This window comes from Lineus longissimus, chromosome 6, assembly GCF_910592395.1.
Source record: "Lineus longissimus chromosome 6, tnLinLong1.2, whole genome shotgun sequence".
In the NCBI taxonomy this organism is placed as follows: Eukaryota; Metazoa; Nemertea; class Pilidiophora; order Heteronemertea; family Lineidae; genus Lineus; species Lineus longissimus.
The window spans coordinates 18,461,191-18,485,172 of NC_088313.1; the positions used below are offsets into that span (position 1 = coordinate 18,461,191).

General features: G+C 40.6%; 3 protein-coding genes across 6 annotated transcripts; 2 read left to right on the forward strand and 1 right to left on the reverse strand.

Moving 5' to 3' along the window:
- The first annotated feature begins 49 nt into the window (after positions 1-49).
- LOC135489601 (drebrin-like protein B) lies at positions 50-8,112 on the forward strand. Of its 2 annotated transcripts, XM_064775027.1 has the most exons (13): positions 50-162; positions 806-864; positions 1,074-1,183; positions 1,319-1,393; positions 1,642-1,782; positions 1,947-2,024; positions 2,158-2,244; positions 2,746-2,865; positions 4,794-4,874; positions 5,130-5,236; positions 5,533-5,924; positions 6,082-6,267; positions 6,745-8,112. In XM_064775027.1, exons 1-13 carry the CDS (start codon positions 80-82, stop codon positions 6,882-6,884), a joined length of 1,659 nt encoding a protein of 552 aa, XP_064631097.1. In that variant the 5' UTR covers positions 50-79; the 3' UTR covers positions 6,885-8,112. The 2 variants fall into 2 exon arrangements, with proteins under 2 accessions (XP_064631097.1, XP_064631098.1); XM_064775028.1 differs by lacking the exon at positions 2,746-2,865.
- A 2,168-nt stretch (positions 8,113-10,280) lies between these two features.
- LOC135489299 (EP300-interacting inhibitor of differentiation 3-like) lies at positions 10,281-15,022 on the reverse strand. The gene is made up of 10 exons (XM_064774593.1): positions 14,576-15,022; positions 13,926-14,009; positions 13,628-13,758; positions 13,274-13,407; positions 12,904-13,003; positions 12,525-12,627; positions 12,072-12,163; positions 11,771-11,819; positions 11,350-11,438; positions 10,281-11,082 (listed from the first exon to the last, which is right to left on the reverse strand). The coding sequence occupies exons 1-10, from the start codon at positions 14,835-14,837 to the stop codon at positions 10,954-10,956; spliced, it is 1,173 nt and encodes a 390-aa protein (XP_064630663.1). The 5' UTR covers positions 14,838-15,022; the 3' UTR covers positions 10,281-10,953.
- A 616-nt stretch (positions 15,023-15,638) lies between these two features.
- On the forward strand, positions 15,639-23,299 carry LOC135489375 (trichohyalin-like). Of its 3 annotated transcripts, none has more exons than XM_064774711.1 (14): positions 15,639-15,751; positions 16,095-16,300; positions 16,587-16,806; positions 17,084-17,212; positions 17,312-17,418; positions 17,587-17,689; positions 18,164-18,265; positions 18,892-19,842; positions 20,105-20,233; positions 20,460-20,703; positions 21,047-21,208; positions 21,437-21,582; positions 21,890-22,055; positions 22,521-23,299. In XM_064774711.1, the coding sequence occupies exons 2-14, from the start codon at positions 16,114-16,116 to the stop codon at positions 22,632-22,634; spliced, it is 2,760 nt and encodes a 919-aa protein (XP_064630781.1). In that variant the 5' UTR covers positions 15,639-15,751; positions 16,095-16,113; the 3' UTR covers positions 22,635-23,299. The 3 variants fall into 3 exon arrangements, with proteins under 3 accessions (XP_064630781.1, XP_064630782.1, XP_064630784.1); XM_064774712.1 differs by having other exon boundaries at positions 18,170-18,265; XM_064774714.1 differs by lacking the exon at positions 18,164-18,265.
- Positions 23,300-23,982: the final 683 nt, after the last annotated feature.

The window sequence follows — 23,982 nt, forward strand, 5'->3', positions numbered from 1 at the left end:
CGTAGTACGTCACTGGTTTGAGGAGCCCAGCCTACGCAGCAAACGATGACGTGATACCCATTAGCAAGCAGGAAGCGAAATGTCGGTGGACTTGAACAAAAATAAAGAGTCGCTTTTAGCGGCCTGGAAAGAAGTCACAGACAACAAATCAAATACAGAATGGTGAGAATTGTTCATTATCAAATTATCCTTCGAAATGATTAGGTTTCCTTGCTGATGCACGGGATTTGTGGGCAGAAGAGCAGCTCAAAGTTATGACTTCCGCTTCCCAACAATGCAACGTGCATTTCTATGTACATTTTCGTATACTTTTTGACATTGTATTTTTATGTATACAAACATTCTGTCATAGTGCAATTTTGGAAATATCATTGTAGCTCAGAAACACTTTATTATTTTACTGCAATAGACCAGAAGTTGACTGGATTACGATTGTCGGATTGACCTCCTGGTAGGCCTATGGCTATGCTTGTTTATTTAGGCTAGTTATCACTTGGGATAAGAATGAACTTTACCCAGTCAGACGAGTGAGTCATCCGGTGTGTTGGAAACACAGGAGGATGAGTAACTATGTGCTTACCGGTACCTTCTCAGACTCAGGAGGAAAGAAATCAATAATCAATTCCAAGTAAACCATTTCTTAGCCAGAGATTGTTGTATTACAAAATTGCTCATGTATTTTCATCTGATGTGTGAGTCTTTTGCATAAAAGTATCAATTCATGACTTGTATGGTCTACTTTGTCCAGGATGAGTGTAACATTTGAATCATTACGAAAGTAGAAATATTATCTTCTCCTTTTCAGGGCTATATTTGGTTATGAAGGCAATACAAATGTCCTGAAAGTTGCTGAGACAGGCGATGGTAGATATCATTTCTCATCCAATTAAAGATTTAGGATTTTCCTTCTTTATTTTGTCGATTTAGAGTGGAAAATTTCCATTTTAACTGAATCACAACAACTACTGGTCTACTGGTAACAACTAGAAACAGTACACAATATCATCTGCATTCATGCTGAAAGCAAAAGCTTTCAATTATACCCATTTCTTATCGGCTGCTTTAATTTTCAGGAGACTGGGATGAGATGACCGATGAACTAAGCTCTGGAAAGTGCTTGTATGCATTTGTCCAGGTGCTTGATACAAATACCAACTTGCCAAAGTTTGTGCTCATCAACTGGGTAAGCTATCTGATTCACTTTCATGAAGAGACTCATGGTGATATTTCACATGAAGACCAAATGACCAGTTTCTCACATGTATTATTCTGAATGTCTTCTGTCAACATGACATGAAATTTCCTCTCCTTGTTACAGCAACCAGATGGAGCTCCAGATCAGCGAAAAGCTATTTGTGCGAGACACACTGTTGATGTTGCAAGGTTTTTTAGGGTAGGTAGATCATATGCGTTTTGTAAAAAAAACACGTGACATAGTTGCTGCCATCAGCCTTGTCTTGCTGTCTGATATGCAAAGCTTAGTCATAAATATGGTCAATGACAATATGGTGTTTTCGATGGTCAGGTAATCAGACAGTTTTTAAGAACACCTTAATAAAGTGATTTTGACTGGTGCTTGAGACTCCACTTCATGCAATATGAACACATGTAAACATTACATTTGTTTATTCTTGACTTTAGGGTGCCCACGTGTCTGTAAATGCCAGATGCGAAGATGACATCGACTTTGAGTTCGTCCAGAAAAAAGTTGCAGCAGCTTCTGGGTCTCAGTATGGAATTCATAAAGAGCAAGCGAAACCTATGCCTGCAGCCGGACCAGTGGTAAGCACATTTTGGCAGGGTTCGCTTTCTGCAGTGGTCCCTTTGACAAGCACAAGATCGAGTTTTTAAGTCATTAAGAGGCAGTTAAAGACCAAGGACCACAAAGCCTGATTGTTATGATACTTTATCAGGTTTTAGTATTTCTTCTATTTTTGTTTTGATAGGGATCAGTCTACAAAAGAACCATGGCTGCTCGGGAAATAAACGTCAAACAGAGAGATGAATTCTGGGAGAAAACAGAGGTAAGTTGTGCTTTCTGTCTTTAAAATTGATGTGGAAACCATTTGAAAGTAACAGTATTGTAAAACCATGACTGTCTTGAACCCGACGAGTTTTATATAATGTACATCAAATTGGTTGTCTTGATGTTTTCAGAAAGATGAGAGTCGTCGCATCGAAGTTGAGAGAAAGAAGAGTGTTCAGGAGAAGGAAGAGATGGAGAGGAAAAGGAAAGAACGAGAGGTAGAACCTTGTTGTCATTCATTGCTGGCTTATTTACACTGGCGTCAAATCTGCTCAGAAGTCAGGGTGTCCTGCGTGATCCCTTTCCAAGAGCAGTTATAAAGACCCTTTTGTTACGACACTTTCCTCTTATACATGTAGCTGACTTGCAAGACGTAATGGTGGACAGCGTCAGAAAACAAACGGAGCCATGTTGTTGTGACAAGCGACATGCTCTTAGTTTTCTTGCGCTTCCTGACGCAGTGTGGCGTTATATCGTGCAGGTCATCTATATTCAGATTGAAGCAGAAACTCTAAATGAGTGGATACTGTGTTGTAATTGGTTTCCTAATAAAGCATGTCGCTCATCACCGATATTGTTGAGGAAATGATTATGTCATGCTGGCATAATAAGCGTTTGCATAATTGGGTAATTATGCTGTTATCAGTGGTCATTGGAGATTGCATCATGAATCTCTTGTATAGTCTCCCTTTAAACTGTCCATTTGTGAAACTATCTAGGCCAAAGAGGCATCAGAACGTGAGAAACATTTAAGGGAGAAGACTAGAGAAATACAGCGGCAGAGGTCAACGGAGCTAGTGAAAGAACGTGAGCGTAGAGTTTCGCTCAAAGAGGAGTGGGTGAGTGCATGGATCGCTTCAAGCACTCCCTACGCACACTGCTTTTGCTTTACGTGACGGAGGGAGGCCATGTCAACAGAGTTTAATCTTTCCATCCCACGCAGTATTGCCTCCTGCTATTATGCTAAGCAGAGTGCTCATCACTGGATTTCTTCATGACAAATGTTACTCTGCATGGGAAACAGATTAAAATTTGTTTCATGGCCATTTCTCAGTCTCTGGTTCACAGCTTTGCTATCCTTCTGTGTATTATTTTCTACATTTTTTACCTAACATTACGTGACACTGGCTTGGGTTTAGGCAACAAGTCGTACAACTCAAATTTGGTCTCCATCTTTGGTGCTGGTTGCATTCGAAACTATGTCGCTTTACTTCGTGGGTTAGGAAGCCTTTTTGGGTTTTTTCCACTTTGTATAGCTTTTGTGACTAAAAAATGATTGTACTTTTTCACCAATCCTTGTGGATCCAGCTCATGTGGGTAGGTCTTCAAGTTCATTCTCAGAATGGTACAAACTTGATTTCACTACTATACAGTACAGTTTAAGTTGGTCTCCTTGTTGATAAAGAAGTGATTTCCACATCTGGCCGAGGAACATTTTGGAAATTGGTCACGTCCCTTACAACTATGGGAGCTGGTGGTGTTACAGTTAGGAAACTAGTCAAGCCCTGTAGAGCTATGTGAGCTACCTGTTGCTTGTCTTGCTTAGGGAAAGTTCCTGAGGTGTCATAGGGCCACGTGGAAAACACTCCTTCAGGTTGAGTTTGTCATAGTCGACTACATGTAGTTGTTTTTAGTTGTTCATGCTATCATGTTCATTGTTCTATGGAAAAAAAGTTCTGTTTTCCTGAGTTAACTTTCTCACACTTCTGTCTGCTCTGTAGATAACAAAACTGAGGGTAGAAATGATTCTCCAGAACCTTATCATTGTGCAGTTCTTTGAGGATCATTTATGTCCTTCCTCTGTACTCTTACCTGCTCTGTCCTGATATCACAAGCTAACTTTGTACCAGATATATGTTTTAAGGTAGGAAATAAAACTTACAAATTTTTGGTGCATAAAATTAGCCCAAAAACAACCCCACTGAAATAAAACAGTGTTGCAAAAGTTGAATTATGTCTCAATATCACTAGCTTAAACTTGAAAGTATAAGTGAAACACACAGTTGCTTACAGTGGACACTAGCTTACGATTGCTTTTAGCAAGGATTCAGAAAATCATAGCCCCAAAAGCTTTGAAGCATGTTAATATTTCATCAGGGAGATATCACTGGTATGGCAAGCATGTTCATCTTTTGGCATGTTACTTCATGATATAAGTTGGAGAAAATGAAAGAGATCATAACAGGCCATGACCCTGAGGTAGGTTTGTGTGGGGGTACTGCTCCAGACAATTTGGGTTGCATTTACATCAATAGGTGACCTACTAATGCTTAAATTTTTACTTTCTGTTTGTTTACTTTCTGTGTTTATCTGAGTGTATGTTGTTTTGCATTTTATGTTCATTTTGTCTTTCATTGTGCACAACATAGTTTTCAAAGATAGCTTTGGTTTTTCATAGGCTATGGGGTTTTGGTAAGCTATGAAGATGGCTGATAGGCTTGCAGCTGCTGGACTCTGAACCGATAATGCCAGATGAAGCCTGCACTCTCTGGGTTCACCCATCGATCCCAGCTACTGAGCCCTAAAATTCAAACTAGTGGTTTCAATTTGACTCTCAGGCAATATGTTGACATTGGTCTGTGTCACAAAAACATGACCGACATAATAGCAAATCATGCGCTGTTATTTACTTCCAAAAACACCACGTGTCCAAAAACACTTTAGTGATAATATTCAGGATGTCCCGATAATGTGACAATAATCTGTTGTCTAGAGTTACTTGTATCGCTGATGTGGTTATAAATTCACTTTGCAATGAATATTTCAGGAGAAAGACCAGGTTGATGCGATGAAGGAGGACGAAGAAAGGCGGAACCGAAGTGAAGCTTTGAGGAAACAACGGGCTGCTGTAAGTTACATGTTTTCAAGCTTACTAACGTATCAGTTATAATTTATTAAGCCAATGATCTTTGAATTTAAAACCCTTAATGTATAAAAGAACACAAAATGGGCTTGTCTTTTTCGAGTTTGATGGCTGGATTCGATTTCAGTGTCTCCTCGGGTGTCTTGCCATCCAAAGCTAAAGGAGCAACATCTATCCAGAAAAAAACAAAAATATGTTGATATCTGATTGATTGTAATAAAAGTTCACCGTTTTATTTAGGAAGCTGCTGCTCTTGTCCAACAACGCGGTGCTAACCCCCGATCGATGTTTCAACAAATGGCGTCAACAAAGCCTGCCCCACCACAAAAGATGGCAGCACCATCCAGGTAGTTTAAGAATTAACTTATATTGTTTCTGTGTGAAGTAGCGTATTTGTTCACACAAGAACATGTAACTTTTTCGTCAAGAACAATTATATGTAGCAATGTTATAACCCTTTGGTGGTTGAGTCATTAAATCTTTTTGTGTTTTCCGCTCAAGACATGAATATGCCATTGATAGCAAATTAGATGCTGAATCTATTACAGAAGATTTCCAGTAACTGGATTCCAGCACCATCACGTGCACTTCAGGCTATCTGGCACGAGGCAATGAAGTTAAGCTGTATTTTCTTTATCCTCAGGAAGTTGAAGTGGGAATTTGAACCATCTGGTGGTGACCAGTCAAAGTTGGTTGAACGCAAAGGACCAATCAGGTTGCCAACGGAAGATGAAGGAAACATGCCTCCGCGCCCGGAACCATTAGGGCACCCGGAACCAGAATGGCAACCTGAACCTGCACGTCAACCAGAACCCGTTCGTGAACCAAGTCCTGAGCCCGTTCGTGAACCAAGTCCTGAGCCCGTTCGTGAACCAAGTCCTGAGCCTGTTCGTGAACCAAGTCCTGAACCGGTCAGAGAGCCTTCGCCAGAGCCGGTGCCAGTAGCAGCGCCAGTAAATAAAAACTTATTCCAACAAGGTCTTCCCCAACGACCTGACTCAGATGAGGAGGAGGAGGAGGCTGATGACTGGAATGGTAGGTGTTCTGTTTTGTTTTAGAAAATTTATTGTGTGAAATCTTCAGAATGCTTTCATTAAATAGTCATTTAATGTACAAAACATAAGAATACCGGTACACTACAGGAAAATCAAATGCCTTAGCAATCTATGTAAACGCTATGATTTGATTTCAGATTCTGAACCAGTGTCGGCACCAGTATCTGCACCGGTTGTGGAGCCTGAACCAGAACCTCAGCCCTTGGACAACGATGCCTTCCAAAACAATGTGGTGGAAGAAAATGCCAACGAAGAGACAAAAGAAATCATCATTCCACCAGAGGCTGGCTTGTGTTGTGCAGCCCTTTATGATTACCAAGCAGGTAGAGTAGATTATCTGATTCTGATAAGCCTATATTATAAATATGGGTGCTGCGGTTCTATGCTATTCAGAGTACAAACGAGACCATCGGTTATCTGACCACAGGACATCAGTGATGATGAAGTCACCTACCAAGCCTCTACCAAGTGGCTGTTTGGACTGGAGAATAGAAACGTGTACTCACAACATTCTTATACATTGATGTATATACAACGATGTGTCAACATCCTGTTATGAGCTGACAAGCTCTCTGACACATGGGCCCTGGTATAGACTGTGGTTGACTGAGGCTGATTTTGGGATTTGGTACAAGTTGTCACAACCGCAGTGCTAAGACTTAGTTACAAAGTTACAAATAGGTAGCAAATGCACAGATGAGAAAACTTATACACACCGTGACTTTGGTTTTAGCTGACCAAAAGTTCACAAACATGAAGTCATTTTAAGTAATGTACATGTACATGTTTTGTTCTTTCAGAGGACGATACAGAAATATCCTTTGATCCTGGTGACGTTATTACAAATGTGGAACAAATCGATGCTGGGTGGTGGATGGGCGTCGGACCAGATGGACAGCGGGGGATGTTCCCTGCTAATTATGTGGAAGTGATTAATTAGTAATTAACTGTGATAAGAACAAGTGACATGAGTTTTTAACCGCTGAGGACAGGAGACCTGTTAGATTGTTAGGAGGCATGGGATGTCTTCATGTGTGCAAATATATACAGCGAATCATGATTGAAATCAGTGTGCTGGATGCACTTAGAAATTAGATAAATGCCTGTATGTTCTGCCTCTTTGGGGACATGTACATTGTAAAACAGTATAATAGTTAGGCATCAGGGTCATGCACTCTATTTGGTCAACAGCCACTGTGAAAATCCAAGTTTCCGTCTGTCGCGGAATTGCATGATACGTCTTCTTCTGTGACATTATTACCTGGTACCACATCTATAGGTGGTCTGACTACTTCACAAAATAGTATGACATACATGTATCTTAACTTTGCATGGATAAAGCTAGCAGTAAATTGTGCTACTTATACAAAGAGGGAATAATAACGATGTAGTTATCAAAGCAGTTATAATGTTTTGGTCCGTGTAAATGTCCCTGTTGGTATTCGAGACAGTATAAACCGGTATATTGAATTTAGGTGTAGAGCAGGGAGTAAGATTGGGTATAAAACCTTTGCATTCAGGGCGAGAAATTGTGCCCTGGGCAACATGGTTTGCCAGTCTCCTGGTAAAGATAGTGACTGAAGATATTCCAAACTGGCTAGGTTGACTTGGGCTTTAATAATGTGCTTGTGATATTATTTAGTCTTGATCAAGTAGCCCTTCTACTGCCTTGAGGGTTTCATTTTATTTCATCATAGGGTGCTCAAGACTTCTTCATGGTGGGCCAAACTAGGATCGTCTTACTGCCTATTCACAAGCAACTACCACAACCAAAATGGCATTTGTTCCTTTCCATTTTGTTGAATTTCAAAAACCAAGTTTCGAGTTGTAATCTGCCTAAAATTGCTCTTGTGAATATACCTGCAGTGCACTCATTTGGATTTTCAAATTCCAACCAAATAAATGCCATTTTAACAATGACAGTCATTGTGAAAAAGGGAGAGAGCCTTTAGTGAGGTATGGTGCATATCAGTACTGGTCTCCTTTGAAATAACATGGATTTTATTGCAGTATCCTTGTTTGATTGTGCTTTTTTGGTCCATCCTGTAGAGTCTTCATTTTAGTGTTGTCCTTTTTGATTTACACAGTAAAAGTGTACTGATTGTATATGCCAAGGAGCTTTTGTAAATGTTTTTGTAAAATATAACAATGGGACGTATTCATAGGAAGTGCTGTTTTGTCTCTGTTGTGTACCTGTCTTTGGATCGCCCAACCTCGAATTTGCTGATGAGCATTCTTCACTTGATCTTCACATACAAGTATGAGGCGGGATGTGACTTTCAAAAACTGCAGATGAACACAGCAATGTCTTCATTGGCTGGAGTTATTTCCCCTTCTGTGCACCAAGTTTAAATTAAACACCGCATTGTCTTCAAGACATCTGAAATGGCTGTGACTTTGTCCCAGTTTTGTTAGGAAAACTGAACTGGATCTGACTAGAAACAAGGACGGAGCAAGAATGATTGAGGACGAACTGTGCTGTTATAAACCAGTACCCTTTGCACCTTGTTGTTGGGGGACTTTGAGGAAGCAATGGATTGGCTGTGACTTTCAGAAAGTCCACTGGAAGGTCATTGATCAGGCGTTGTTTTCAGGATGTCTGAACTGGCAATGACTTCAACAGTCTTGGTAAAACTAGACTTAATGAGAAAATGGGACAACAGAGTGACAAGGATCATAATCATTTTTGTCTTCGGGGAAACTGAACTGAATGTGACTACAAATGACAACGGAGCAAGACGGATTGCAAATAAACAATGCTTTCCATACCAGTATCCCTTGCACCATTGGAAATTTTTCATTGATCAAGCAATGTCTTCTGTACATCTGACCTGGCTGTGACTTTGACAGTCCTTGGTCCTCGGTCCTTGGGGGGTGATTCATCTTTCCTGGGAGTAGTTCATATGTCGAGGAATAATTTTAATCACATGTGTGCATGAGACGCTGTCTTTCATCTCAAGAGGCCCTTTTCATATACCACTATCAGATAGGCTGCACTATCTTCAAGACATCTGAATAGGCTGTGACTTTGTCCCAGTTTTGCCTATGGGAAAACTGAACTGGATATGACTTCAAACGACAATTCGCCAAGAAAGAATGCAGATGAACTATCATGCTTTTCATGCACCGGTTCCTTTTGCAACTTCCTGCTATGGGACATTGGGTGAATCATGGATTGGTCGTGCCTTTCAAGAAATACTGAGGAAGATTGTCCTCAAATCAAGTGTTGTCTTTAGGGCATCCCACCTGGCAGTGACTTAGTGACAGTCTTGGGAAAACAGCTGGATGTGACAATTGAACAAGACAGTGACAGGGATCAGTCACTTTTGTCTTTGGGGAGACTGAACTGGATATTACCACAAATCTATTGCATCTTCCCACTATGGGAGTTGGGTGATTTGATGAGGCAGGTTGTGATCTTTCAGAAAAACATGGGATTTGTCTCTAACATCGATTAAACAACTGGGCCTAGGACATCTGACTGGCTGTTACATAGTCTTAGGCAAACTGAACTGTATGGATGTGAATATGGGACAACAGGGTGGCAAGGATTGCAGATGTCTGCTTTTGATGTAGGTCACAGATTTGGTGCTCTCTGGGTGGACTGTGCCCACTTTCCAACAGTGTCATCATTGATCACAGTGTTGTCTTCAGGATATCTGAACTGGCTGTGACTCCTTCGCTTTTGCCTTTTTGGAATCGGAACTGGTTATGATTACTAATCTATAGTCAAGACGTGATGCGACTGCTTGGGTCCGATGATTCCTAATCTATTACACCTTCCTGCTACGGGTATTTGGATGAATCGACAAGAGAGGTTTCAAGAAATACAGAGGATTGTGGTCAAGAGTGGCTGTGACCCCTTCACTTTTGCCTTTGAGCTGTTGTGACTTCTTATCTATTGCACCTTCCTGTTATTGCTATTAGGGTTATCCGAACAGTGGATGTGCCTTTCAAGCAATACAAAGTTTCATGGTCAAGAGTTGTCTTCAGGACATCTGAACTAGCTGTGACTTCATCCAAGTTCTTTGCCTTGATGCGACTATGGGATAACTGAACTAGGACAAGAGATGAACTATCCTTTCAAAGTAGGTTTTGAACCTTCCAGCTATTTGACTTCAGGTGAAGGAAATCATTGGTTTTCTCCTGTTACATCCCATTTCTCTCCACCAATTGGAATGAATGTGGTTGTTGCTAGCAACGGTAACCAAAACGCCTGTTAGAGGGAGTGGTAGGCAATGGAGTTGAAATACATGTACATGTGTCTTCTGAGAGGAGTATCACATGTAGATGCTAAGGAACATGAAAGGGAGAAATGAAATATCTTATAAAAGACTTACACAGTCATTTTATTTAAAATGTTTGTCATTTCGAATACAAAAATACAAAGTTATAAGCATTTTTGAGCAAAGAATTTGAATTACATGTAGAAGAACAGGATGATAGATTGAATGAGTAGATGAATGTAATGTGATCTACATGTTTTGCATGAAATTCATTTTGAATCAAATACCAAATGGCCAGCGATTATTCACAGTAATTTCCTACTTTAAACAAGACACATTGAAATTATTACTTGTAATCACTATTTCATGAGTGATTGGCACTGCATGCAAGTCTAATTTAACAGTGTTTGGCTTTAAATTGCTCATTCTTGACCAAGCGTTGTCTGATTTTGGTAATTTTTTGATAATGCAGAATTTGAAGTTTCACATAAATGAATACACTATGTTCACTTCCAAGTAAAAGGATTGCCATTTTATTCATGAAATTTACTAATAACCAGTAATGTGCTAGACAGATGTACTTGTAGACTGGTGTAGACAGATAAGCATGTCCGAAGAACTGAACAACTGAAAATATACCAGTAGCATGCCTGCACGCAGTACAAACTAAACCGGATGTGCCAGTTTTTCTTCTTAGAAATTAACTCCCGAACATGGGTGATTCCCCTCAAAACATACATAATTCTGATAAAATATTGTTAAAAACAATGTCTCGTTCCAAAGTTACTTTTCCCGCATGCCTCTTCCCCTGCTCGTGGTTGGCTGCATCTCCTCAGGGCGCTGGTTTTCATCCACAGTTCTGGGACGGTCAGGAATAAGCGAATCTTCAATGTTGAAAGTTTCAATGATCTCCTGTAAAAAGACGTGACAATATTAGACAAGATTGAAGCAAATGAAGACGAAGGCGATGTTTTACATGTCTGTTCCCAACCTTCCCCAAAACAAATTCCAATGGAACACAGCATACCAAGGAGAGTGCCTTTCTTCTGGAATTTTTTCAGAACAATGGCCACTAAGAAGACACCAAAAATTTATGAGGACATCAATTTTTGAAGACGCCTGCACGCTTGTAAACTGGAGCTGAAGTCGCAAAATGTGGCAACTATCATGGTAACTCACCCTCCACTCATATTTTGTCATGGTCAACACCACCTGGTGACGCTTTACGGAATTTCTATCACTCTCCTTCATTCTCATTTCAACCGGTTCTGCAAGAAGATGTGTTCAGATGGAAATTATGATGATAATGGATGACCTAACAGAAGATTTCAAAGCTATCTTTAAGATCATGCTAGCCAAAAAAATCCTCACAATGTGCGCGACATACTTAAAATTTTGCTCGGTTTCTGTTTGCAAGGAAGTACTAATAACCAAACATGGTCCCAAGCACCACTCAATTGTGCTTTGGGCAAGATGGTTTAGACAAAACATCGTTCAGTACCACAATATTGGAAACTTTTTTCAACACTTCTATTACCTTAACAGTCTAGGGAATCACTAACAGAGAAGCATGTAAAACTGAATTGACTCGGACACTTACTTATCACAGGCAATTTATCTTCATCTAAGGAAACCTCTGCATGTCCATCCTGGAAAATTATTACCAATATAACTAGAATGGTCTTAAACACTAATAAAATGCATGTCCATCCTGGAAAATTATTACCAATATATTTAGAATGGTCTTAAACACTAATAAAATGGCTACACTTATTCAGAGGAATATATACCGGTACTTTATAAAGAGCATTATGTGGACATGGTATTTTCCTTGATTAATCAGTGGTGATGTCACGTGATGAATGCTGAAAGCGTAAAGTGATAGTTTGTCTTGAACATACCTTGACTAGAAATGCTGTGTAAAAGAGATTTTCAACGGTCTGTCCATAGGACTTGGGATTCGTCACAAACTCGAAGAAACAAATTGCTTGTTCTGGAAAAAACAATGATTGGAATGAAGGTGAATACAATACGTGAATGAACTCCTCTGATAATGCTGCTCTGGAATAGGAAGTTCTGAGCCTCTTTAACAACCCAGTCATACATTTTGAGGTGAATCTTCAGTTCCGGGAATGTGCCAAAAAGAAGGCCTGTGGATGCCCCAGTCGAAGATAATGGCTCCCTCAGGGGTGGGGTGACCGGTCCTGATGATTTAATCAGTCTTGGCACTTTTCATCCTGCACTCTTATGTTTTGCTTACTGGTCGGCAAGTTAAAAAAGCTTTTTCAACATCAATGGTTGAATCTTGTTTAACAAACATGCATAATCCTGAACTGAGCTAAAAGAATACTTACGACCATTTTCCTCCGAATTGTAATGGTCTTGCAGTATGGCTAAAATGCGCTCCACTTCCCTAGTGGTGGCTTCTTGTGATGTGATATCGTCTGCAGACTTCAGCTAGTGAAGTTAGTCAAAGAAAAAAATGACAATTTATACACTTTCATTTCATTATGTTACTGGATTTGTCCCAACATTAGCAAAAGAACTTCACTGGCACACATGATATTAACATTTCTTATAAGTAAAAGCAGTCATGTGTGGTTTTTATGCGGTCAGTCATACCTAACCTTAGAAGAACTAAAGCAGTTCAATACCATGGCTTCTCTATGACTTATGAGCAAGTAAAGAACTGATATTACATATCAGGTAGCAGAAGTACCCGTTTGTACAGACCTGTTTTGGCACTGTTTTTTCTTTTGCGTTGTCTTTATCTACAATCTTATTCCTAACTCTTGCCACTCTTTCTACAGGCGTTCTCTCTATAGCACCATATCTGGAATTTAATCAAAACATACAATTTGGGCGAATTTTGCAAATTTCTATCATTTCTGATCTGCCCACATCAAATATCTGTGACGACCTAACATGGCAGTTGGCCTGGAGACAGCTGGAAGAATGTGTGTATGAAAAGGGAGCCAAATCCATGGAAGTAGTCACCCTTGGAATAATTCAGCATCACAGTACCTCTGATGGATTGGGACCATATGAGGTAAAGAGATGTTTGTAGCATGAAAGAGACACCTTTATGGGTCAAATTACTCACAAGAATTTCAAAGGAGGTGACCTCCTAAAAAAAGGCTGGACAGCTTTTCCGAAGTCTTCCCACTGCAGACGTGTTATCTTGGGTAACTCGGCATCACAGTCATTTTGTATTATGTCACCACATATAAATCTCCTCTGAAACACAAGCCGTGAGGTGAATAATTTTGTCATAACAGTTTTTGTAGAATTTTATGCTCTCCCAAAGCGCTCCACCACAGGTCTCCAAAAGAACACTACCGCACAGAAAAAAAGCTGTGTGTCAGAAGGTTCATGAATGTTCACAAAACAGTGCAATACGGATTTGCTAAATGTTTGCCTCTTTCTCTATGAGTATTGTCAGGATCTCATAACTTACTAATTTCAGTGTGAATTCAGCTGGCTGAAAAACTACAAACTCAGTATGCAAGGCCTGAGCCTTCTGTTTGCCAAGGGCAGCGATCATCACCATTGCCTGGGAGTCGAGCGCTGCCTCCCGTGTCATCTTGACTAAAAGAGAAGTAAGAGAGATCACTAAAGACTAATCTAATCTAATCTAATCACAGCTTTTCCTTGAAAGGTTGGAAGTAACAAGAACAGAACTCACTTCAGAAGACTAAATCATAACTTTTTGGACTGACACTGGTTTATAGCTACCTTCATACATTCATACTTACCCTTATTTTTGAAGAGAACTTGTGTCTCTTCTAATTTGTGTGTCAGCTTCTCATTTTCAGGGCATATGAGGTCCAGTTTATTTTCTGAAAAGAAAAAAATCTACATTTATTCAACAATCAACGCCTCTACTCTAGGATTTGAGTTGGATGTAGTGGGGAGAGGGGCTCTGAATGAATGGCCCTCACAAATTGTAATATACAGTGGATGCCAGTAAACCAGGTAGCCGATGCGACTCGAATGAAATCTGCAGCAACACCAACAACAGTGCAGTGTGACGGAGCGAGTTCAGGAGTCAACAGCCAGAGTACCGCCTAACAGTACAGTACCCGGCATTCAAATACATATTATATTCAGTGCTGCATTGGGCAAGACCGAGAAGTTTTCAAGGGCTTATCATTTGCTACATAACCAAATAGCCACATCATGGGCTGGCACATGGGCGGGGGGCTGGCACATGGGCGGGGGGCGGGGCACATGGTCCCTTGTTGACACGAGACCAAGTTTGTAAACAAAGTTCATCAAATCGACGCGAGGGGGCATGGTAGTGAAGTAAGAAATAGTGAAAATTGCCCACATTTGTTTCAATTTACTGTCTTTTTATAGCATTGCAGAGGACCTAAATCAACTAACACTTTGAAAGATAGCATACTCTGTAAATCATCCATTATATCTCGATATTGGGACCTGATTTCTCTTCTCTCGGCCTGAGACTGTTCGGCTTCAGCCAGGCCAGGGGCAAGCCCACCGCTCGCGCCCGACATTTCGTCCTCCTGAACGTTGTCTTCCATGTCTATTATATCGTTTTCTTCATCCGTTTCTTGCAGTCTGGCGTTCTCTTCCATTCGAATTCGGGGTCCATTAACCGATCTTGACCCCAAAGACACAGAATTTTTTGATGTTGCCTTGGGCATCGTAGCTGAAAAACGTAAAACTTCCAAACTTCCGTCTTTCGCGCGCACGAGATGGTCATGGTGTCATCCGCCGTCGACTATCCATGTTGACGGGCACCTGTTTTGACACCTCTGCAACTTCTCATGAGAATTATTTTTCGTATCCAAATATTTAGAAATAACTCGGCTTTTTATTCATTACTTAAGCCCGTACCTTTTAAACGATTTTAAGAAGAAAAATTAGTTTAAATTGTATTCATCCGCTATTTGTAGCAGAGAGGTATTTAAAACTAAATTCCCAAACTCGCACAGTGCCGAAATTAAAATTCAATTTCAGACACTGGAATTGGTAAAATTCCGCCATCTTGGATATCGGCATCCTGAGATTCAGGTGTTTTCAACACTGCGTCACCACCACTTCAAAGTCCAAAGTCTTATCCAGGCCTAGTAAGTGCCACCTTCTTTCATAAAATGGCTTGTTTTATAAATAAATAACAAAATATGATCTTTGTAAATAAAACCCGAGATGTTCTGGTGTGTTTTTACGTGAATTTATTGCAAACTATCAATGCAGCGTAGTGCAGTCATCGTGTTCTCGGGCGTAGTGGTGATGCGATAGCCTCTTTGCAATTGTAAAGATTCTTTACATTTCCACATGCGCGGTACTGCTTTTCAAGATGGTGGCAATTAGGCAGTGCTAGAGCCGTTGTTTAGGAACGACATCAGCGCCTCTAGTGTCAAGATTGCTAAATTCCTTGACTAAATTCCTAAATGGGGGACCAATAGGAAATGGCGTTACAAATCGTCTTTGGGTTGCGTGGTTGCTGTAAACAATATGGCCGACATTCCTGTTTACTAATATTTTCTCTCGTTTTGCTCCACTTTACCTGATCATTCTAGAATTTATTATATTTATATATTTAGAGTCAACTCAGGTGACTATATTTAATCTATAGGTTCTTTAGGACTGACTTTGAAGTAGTGATAGTGGTGATAGTGGTGAAAGGTCAACATATTCGTTATTTTTTGTTGTTGCTTTTATATACTAGCTCTCACCACACAGTGACACTGACAGTCACACTATGACTATAGGCCTTCCAGTTACAGTATGAGTATGAGTGGAGTGTCAGTGTAACAGTGTAAGAATCAATAAAGAATAGACACCTGATCAAGTGACTACTGTGCTAATTTAGTAATTACACTGCTACTTGCCTTCAAACAATTATAATTATCTTATACTTATCTTTGAAAGTATCATGTTGTTTGTCTTGCCTTCAGTTATCCATGAAAAGTAAAGATGATGGACTATGAGCCGAACTATGGGACAAGTCTGGCCTCCACCAAAAGTCCAAGCCAAATGCGATCAAAGAACACATTTCAGCAGGAGCTTGATGCAAAGATGAGGCACCGACGTTCAATGGGTTTAACTGCTGATCTCACTACTGAGGATGAGTCTGATGACGATGGTCTTGGAAGCGATGATGGTGAGACGATATTATGATGTGGTCGGTTGCTGTACCTAATGACACTTCTATTTTTATCATGAGCAAGAAACGCCTGAATTGTTTTGAATAAAAATATCAGTTTCTCAGTTTTATGAACAATTCAAAACATTAGATGAACCCATTGTCACTGGCAGTTCCTTAATTAATTTTATTGAAAATAATGTTACTATTTACATTTTTTGATTCATTAATCATTATTTGCCCATTGGAATCCTTTGATGTCAGACAGCATATTGATTAGTGGTCCCTTATGTATTTCATCTAGAACTATTATCTGGCTTCAACATGACGTCGAAGCCTCGAAGGCAGGATCGTCCCGGCTCTGCTAAGAGAAGAGAAGACCCAATGGCTAGGACGTACGGTGGTGCTAGTGGTGGTGCCACCGGTGGTTGGGAACCGCCCGGAGCAAAGTCAAGGACTTCACCAAGATTTGACCCGAAGAGTCCCACATCAGATGGTCTCCTGGCTGAGGATATCCTGAGCAGGTAATGCAATCAATAAGTACATCATTAGGAATAGGATAGGGAAATCCTGTTCTTTATTTACAAAGGGATGCATGTTGATTGCCAGTCCATAAAAATTTCTCAGAATGCCCAATTTCGGACCAGATCAGTCTCCTTAAGAGCCAGCTGCTTACAGAGATGCCCTGGTAGCATTATAGCCCCTGTTGGCATAAATTTGCTATAATTGTACCACTTTACCTTATCGGTAGTAGACGTTGCTGTACATCTTCTCATAAATGGTCCATCTCAAATTTTCTAGTCAGAAGAAGTCGTACATGAAGAGTTCCAAAGCACAAGCTGGAAAAGGTCCTAAAGAGGAGGAAGAAAGGCCTTTGACAAAACAGGAGATCATATTTGGAAGGAAGTCCCCCAGAGAAGCTGATAGACGGTTAGTTTTTAAAAATGCAGTTGACAAGTTGTCAGTTCTTCGCTTCAAATGGCTCATTCTTGGTATCATTAATGGCCATATTTTGATTTTGCCTTTCAGGAGCCCACAACCACGAGGTAATTTTGATGAGAGTGGAAAATGGCAACCTCCCAGTTTCCGCAAAGCTGCTCCCGAGGATTTGGAGAGAGATGCTAGGAGGTCACCAGGTAAGCATGCCAGGCAATTCACCTTTGAAATAACTCCGTATTATGGTACCAGTTATTAATTGTCGTCTCGAAAAGAATTTTTCTCAACTTGATAATTGATGCTCCCAGTTCATTGGCACTGTCGGAGTCTCTACAATCTTAACAAATTTCCCCGGCATTGGATTTCAGCTTCTTTTGGTAGAAAAACACCTGACCATTTAGAAAGTATATCGGAATCGCCAAAACCACAGCCACGGAAACGGGGAGGAAAATATGGTGAGCTGGATGACTCGTAAGTATTATACTAGGAAATACTAATAAAAAACAAAAAAACTCAATTAACTTTTAACCTTGCCTAAAAAATATTGTCACTGGGAGGGGCTTCAATCCTCTTGTTTTTTCTGCCTCTGTAGTTGTTTTTCCTTTATGGGCTCACTGATTTCAGATGTTTTTCATCCAGGTTGATTGACAAACAGATAGATATTGATCCTTGTGCTGAACATAGTTGTTGTGTTATTTGCTAATTTGGACCAACTTTCATGCGGGTAACTGCCAACAGACAAGAGTTGGAACACGTTCTCATAAACCCTGATAAAAACCCTCACAAAAGACTTACTGCTATCCCCACATTTAACACATTTTGGTTTTATCTGAACACTTTGTAGTCTAACCTTGATAAAACTCCTAACAGTAACGCCTGATGATTTTCTCCCTCTCTTTACATTAAAACCTTAATTTCCTTTTCCTTTGCACTCACTATCTTTAGTTCCAGGTCTCGGCACCACCTCCGACCCCTTGCCACCTCGCAGGCCACCTCACAGGCTGCCCCACGCCCTTTACCACAGCCTCGGAGTGTGCACAAAAAAGTGTGAGATTTACATCACATATTTGCATCAGGTCCTTTGTTGAGAACAGAATGACACTGCTGATAGGTTGCACCTGTGATTTTATGTTAAAAAATAGGTAAATTGGCAACAAAGTTAGTTTTTAGTCTACTTGAGTTCGATTTCAACAATTGATTCAATCAATTTGGTACAATCAGCCGTGTCATTCGGTCTCTGTTCTAGCTTTGTAAAGTCTTGTGCATCTTCATGATTCAAGTTTGATGTCCTCGATGATAGCTTCTTGTTTAGTGTCCTGTTGTAGAATCTCTGAGTGCAGACCCTTGTTCATGAACAGCAGTTATTATCCATTGCTGTTTTTATGCTACTACTCTGTATCATGTGTATGTCAAAGAAGTTTCTTGTTGCATGATGTAAATATCTAATCATGTTTTGTATGTTATAAAACCTAGCACAGATTATTCTGCCTACTGTCAATGAAACTGAAAGTACATGTACTGATTTTCCCAAACATTCATTCTACATGTACAAGTATATGATGTCTGATGACAGACTATTTGCTCACAAATCCTGTTGGACCATAAATATAATCATTATCATTTGGAAACTAAGCCTTCTGAGATCTTTATATCTCTTCTTCATTTCATTTCAGAGATGATGATGTAAGCTTCTCATCTGGCAGACCTCAGCCCAAACCACGAGGGACAATAAAAGAGGAGAAGGCAAGTGAACGTCAGCCAAAAGGTCATGAGAAGACCACAACTCCAAAACCTCAGAAGAGGGGTACTCCTGATATTTTTGGCACTGGACGAAAAACGCCAAATTATTTGTTGGATTCTGATGAGAGTGATGAAGAACTGACAAAGTCAAAGAAATCGTACTCGAAGACGTCAACTAAAGAATCCGAAGGTCGCAAAACGCCAACCGGTAAGAAAACTCCAACAGGACGACTGACACCGACCGGCAGGCAGACACCCACAGATCGTAAGACACCAACTGGTCGTCATGGGTCACCAGTGCCCACTGCCGCTGCAAGGAAGGGGGTTGGACATCAAGATGTGAAGGGCAGGGCACAGTCGCCCAAGGGGCGGGCACAATCGCCCAAGGGCCGCAATGACGAAGTGGACGAACCTAAGAGACAGTCGAGTGTGCTTGATTTCTTGATGGAAAAAGACAAGCCTAAGGATGATAAGGACACACGTACAGGCCATCGAAGGGCTGACTCAAAAGATTCTATCAGCTCAGAACTCATGCGTGCCAGGCGGGAATCTCCTCTTAAAGATATCATCAACCGTCGGACACCATCGCCAAAGGGTCGAATGTCACCCACAAAAGAGAGAGTCACGCCGAAAGAGCGACAAAGTTTTTCAAAAGATCGAAAATCACCGGTAATAGAGCGTATCACAGCACAAGAACAACATGCCACTTTCTCTGCGCGTCCAATGACTCCAGAGCGTGAGGTGCATGCAGCGACGCGGGGGCGACCAATGGCCAGAGGCAAGTCTGAGGAGAGGGAGAGTTCATTGTGCCGGGATATCGACCATGATCCAGAATACCAAGCACATAAGGAGAAGTACAAGGAAGGTGAACGGCAACAGAAAAAGTGAGTTTTTGTGTTTTCACCAATGTTGATAGAGATGCAACAACAATTACAATTGGTCTTCATGTAGACATCTGGTGTCAAACCTCTTCACCTGTCTTTTGGAAGTCTTTTTATTGCCACAGGAGTCTTATTATTAGCATTTATGTCATGATGTTATTTCAAATCAAAATTCTCCGATAATTTGACAGGATTTTGCGATGAAATGGCGATAATAGTTCCTCTCACATTATTCTTTACATTTATCATGTTTGCCTTTTACCAGGAAGACTCAGGCTCCGCAGAGCCGTGAACATCAAAAAATAGGTGATGCTATCGAGCAGGTTGCTGATCTGAATGAAGAGACTAGTCGTACCATGAGATACATCGAGCCAGAGGATGAAGCGGCAGAAAAGTAAGTCTCTTACATTGGTTTGAGGATTAGTGCATGTTGCTCCTGTTCCTAGTTAGTGTCATTGATTACTGGGTAACTCTGTCTGAGAATCAAATGCTTCTGAAATCTTATTGAAGAAGCCAATCTATACACAATCTGTAGTCTGGGATCCAACTCTGAGAAACTCACTTTTACGTGACACCCCTGCTGTCCAAGACACCCACTGACAATGTTTACGATTTTCCAGAAAATCCACTGAAACGCAAAAGCCATTATCTGCCACTATGACAAAGAAAGTCCGTCCACAAGCCAGATATGCTAAGCCCCAAATAGAACCCGACACACAGAAATCTGAGCGATCTTATGATAGCACCGCATCCATTCGTCAGTCGATCTTCAATGATTGGTATTCCCAAAAAATGGACAGATCAAAACAGGAGTTAATCGAGAAGAAAAAGAAAGAGAAGGAGGAAGAGGAAAAGAAGAAGAAGGTAACCTACTTTCCCTAACTGTACTGCATAGGATAGTCTAGGTTTGTTAATTGCTACTGATTTGATAAGGCCATTTCTGCTGCTGAGGCATGATGAGCTTAGCTGGTCTGTACAATTCACTCCCTAGGCAAATTGGTCTCTTGCATAGCAGGGAATACGGTGTAACATGCTGGATATAAGTTCAGTGCATAGACCCCCCCCCCCAAGAGATGACATATGACCCCTTACCAATGCTGAAAAAATTGGAAAAAGAAATGAGCAGAGGAAAGATAAAGTGCACTGGATTTGACTTGTACCACTGTGATACGATTGACCTCATCAATGTATTATGTTTAAATTCCAGGATAAAGAAGAAAAAGTGACCGAGTCAAAGCTTGCTTTCCGAGCGTGGGAAGAACAGAAAAAGGAATATTTGGATAAGAAATTTAGAGAGAAGAAACGGAAGGAAAAGGAGGAGAGAGAGAAGAAACAAGAAGAGGAAGGGAAAAAGACAGAAGCAGTTTTGGTAAGATTTCATTCAGATTCCTAGGGTCTGTGCTTTTTGTGTGCGATTTGATTTTTTCAAGTTGGTGACTAGGTACAGAGTTAGAGAAATTTGGTGATAGAAATAGACATCATACAAGTGCGAATACTGGTGATGTACTTTATGATAGTATTGACCTACCGGATAATTTTCAAACATTAATCTGGCCTCTAGTCTCCCTTTAACAAGGTCACCGCAATATTTTCACAGGCTTTTAAATCTTGGAAACAAAACAAGGATGCAGTGATCAAGGAAAAGTTGTCTAAAGAGAAGCAAGAGCAGAGGAAGAAAGAACGCGAAGAAGCTAGGAAGAAGGAGGAAAAACTCAGGGAGAGTAAAAAGGTGCAAGAAAAATGGTGAGTGTATTTGCGATTCGAGCTAAGATAAAACAGAATGTTATGATCCCTTAAAACTCTTTTAAATCTAGAGCGTGATTGTAATGACAATGTGCACATCCTAAATACCTTCCTCACACAGAGCCGCCATTGACACCTTCAGTAGCTTTAACTGTGGTGTTTTGTCAGTTTCCCCTGGTTCATTGTATGGTAATGTGACATCAATGCCAAAGAGAGGTCGAGCGTCAAACACGTACGTTGCTTGTTGTCAACTTGAATTTCGTCTGTAAGATATTTATAACTGGTGGTGTTGATAATGTGATTTTAGGCACGAGAAGAAAGAATATGTGCTGACTTCAAAGGAGAAAAAAGAGAGGGAAGCAAAACGAGAGTCGAAGCGACGAGAGGCGGAAGAGAAGAGACAGAAGGAGGAGGAAGCGATGGAAAGCTATGAGAAGTGGATGGAGAACAAGGTAGTGAAACAAGACAGAGAGGTAACATTTATATTATCCTTGTTATCTCGCTCTAGGCGATAATATGTATTGTCACGGTATCCGGTAGGTACCAATGATGGCTGAAAAGCAGATGTTGTGAAGTCTGTAGGAGTTTCACAGATCACTTGAAATGCAAGGGCTGAACATGATTCGAAAGTGTTTCTTAAACCTTTGTTATTGTTGGGAATCTTGTAGAACTAAAGCTGGTAGAAGTAGCTGACCACTTTTGGTGCGACTGAAGGCTTCAGTAATAGTTGCAGGGAAAGCTGCCCCAAACAAGGGTGGGGAGAGGTGCTTCGAGGGGTTGTGTGTGTAAAATCATTTCAATCATGCTACTGTGCTTGGTTGTCCCTATTCAGATCTTCTTTATGCACAGACGTAGTGTGTATACTTGGCTGACTTTGTTCTACCTTCCTCCCAGTACCTAGGTGAGTTGTTGTTTACGAACATGTCTCTCTGTTTCAGGAGCAGGAGCGTAGACGAAGCGGTACCAGGCGCCATGACATGTCAACAGAATCATTAGACGAGCGGGCACCGTGGAGTCCTGCAGGGAGAACTATTCCATTCGGGCGTGCGTAGGTCATTCTGTGAGCAATCCTCATTTGGACTGGTGGTTTCAATATAGGAGATTTTGCTCTGACTTGGCATGCCATCCTGATGTGGGTGGTTGTCTATTGGTCTGCAATCAAACCTAAAATTATTCTGGAAATCCTGCCACATGATGCTGTTGTGACTGCCTCTAGTTACTGTCCTTTTTATGACATTTTACCCGCCAACAAGGAATATTTTTTTAACGTATTGTCGTCATTTAATGATGAATCGGGAGATTAGCACACAGAATAATTTGCACTGTGCTCATCTTTTGTGGGCAGTCATTCCATCCAATGTATAGTATTTATCTATTGTGATTTGTAAATGTAGAATACTCGTATGTATCGGTAGTTATAAGTATCACTGACAAATATTGATATTTGTATTGTAATTGTGAATTTCTTTCAAATTCTGTAAATATGTACTGGGAGAGAGTGGTCCTGTAGGAGTAAATAATCTATATTCGGAGAAATAATTTCATCATTGTCATCATCATCATCATCCAATTTAAATTTTTTACGGTAACTTCTCTTTCAATGTAGTTATCTCCCACCTTATCTTGCTCCTGATAATTTGGATGCATATGATCAAATTTTTGATATGATGAACATTGAACTAGATGACTTATAAATAAAGTAGTCTGGCCAAAACAATTGAGTTGCTTTTGTTTGTCATGTTTTTAGGGTGTCTATGAATTGGGATTGAGAGGCTGATTCTATCGGATGTGACATGATAGAGTCTGGGAGGGTGATTTTATTGGTGTATCATGATGAAGACTGATTCCAGTGGTTGTGGGATTTATGTGCCAAGGGCAAGGACTATAAAACTGCATTGTATAGAATTTGACATAATGGTGTTTCTTGGAGAGGCTCATTCTGTAGGTTGTGACATGAGCATGATGCTGGAGACAGATCCTATGGATTGTGACATGAGAGTTGATCTGGGAGACAAATTCTATAGGTTTTGACATGGAGCAGGGGCTTTGAGAGGCCATTTCTACATGTTCTATAGGTTGAGACATGGTAGGGTTGCTCTGAGAGGCCAATACTGTGGGTTGTAACGTGATGTAGTTGCTTAGAGGCTGATTGAGTTGCAACGTGTGGAGTTGCTCTGACCAGCCGTTTCAATAGGTTGTGACATGGGTCGATTAACTCTGACTCTGAGAGACCAATTTTAATAGAATGTGACATAGTGGAGTTGCTCTAAATAACGCAATAATGTGACTTTGATCGAGGGGGTTCTATCCGAAACAAAATCTCCTTGGTGTTACTGAATCTTCTATACAGACGCAGTGGACCAGCCTCATCCTGTCGCCCGAAAGATGATCAGGATTATG

Bases quoted from the DNA above. Each gene is read 5' to 3' on its own strand.
- LOC135489601 (XM_064775027.1), top strand. From the start codon at position 80: ATGTCGGTGGACTTGAACAAAAATAAAGAGTCGCTTTTAGCGGCCTGG. The intron at 1,783-1,946 runs GTAAGCACATTT...TTGTTTTGATAG, and splicing joins TGCCTGCAGCCGGACCAGTG to GGATCAGTCTACAAAAGAAC. The intron at 6,268-6,744 runs GTAGAGTAGATT...TTGTTCTTTCAG, and splicing joins CCTTTATGATTACCAAGCAG to AGGACGATACAGAAATATCC.
- LOC135489299 (XM_064774593.1), bottom strand. From the start codon at position 14,837: ATGCCCAAGGCAACATCAAAAAATTCTGTGTCTTTGGGGTCAAGATCG. The intron at 13,004-13,273 runs GTGAGTAATTTG...ATTAAATTCCAG, and splicing joins TCACCTCCTTTGAAATTCTT to ATATGGTGCTATAGAGAGAA. The intron at 12,628-12,903 runs GTCTGTACAAAC...TAACTTCACTAG, and splicing joins AAAAAACAGTGCCAAAACAG to CTGAAGTCTGCAGACGATAT.
- LOC135489375 (XM_064774711.1), top strand. From the start codon at position 16,114: ATGATGGACTATGAGCCGAACTATGGGACAAGTCTGGCCTCCACCAAA. The intron at 17,213-17,311 runs GTTAGTTTTTAA...TTTGCCTTTCAG, and splicing joins CCCAGAGAAGCTGATAGACG to GAGCCCACAACCACGAGGTA. The intron at 22,056-22,520 runs GTAACATTTATA...TCTCTGTTTCAG, and splicing joins TAGTGAAACAAGACAGAGAG to GAGCAGGAGCGTAGACGAAG.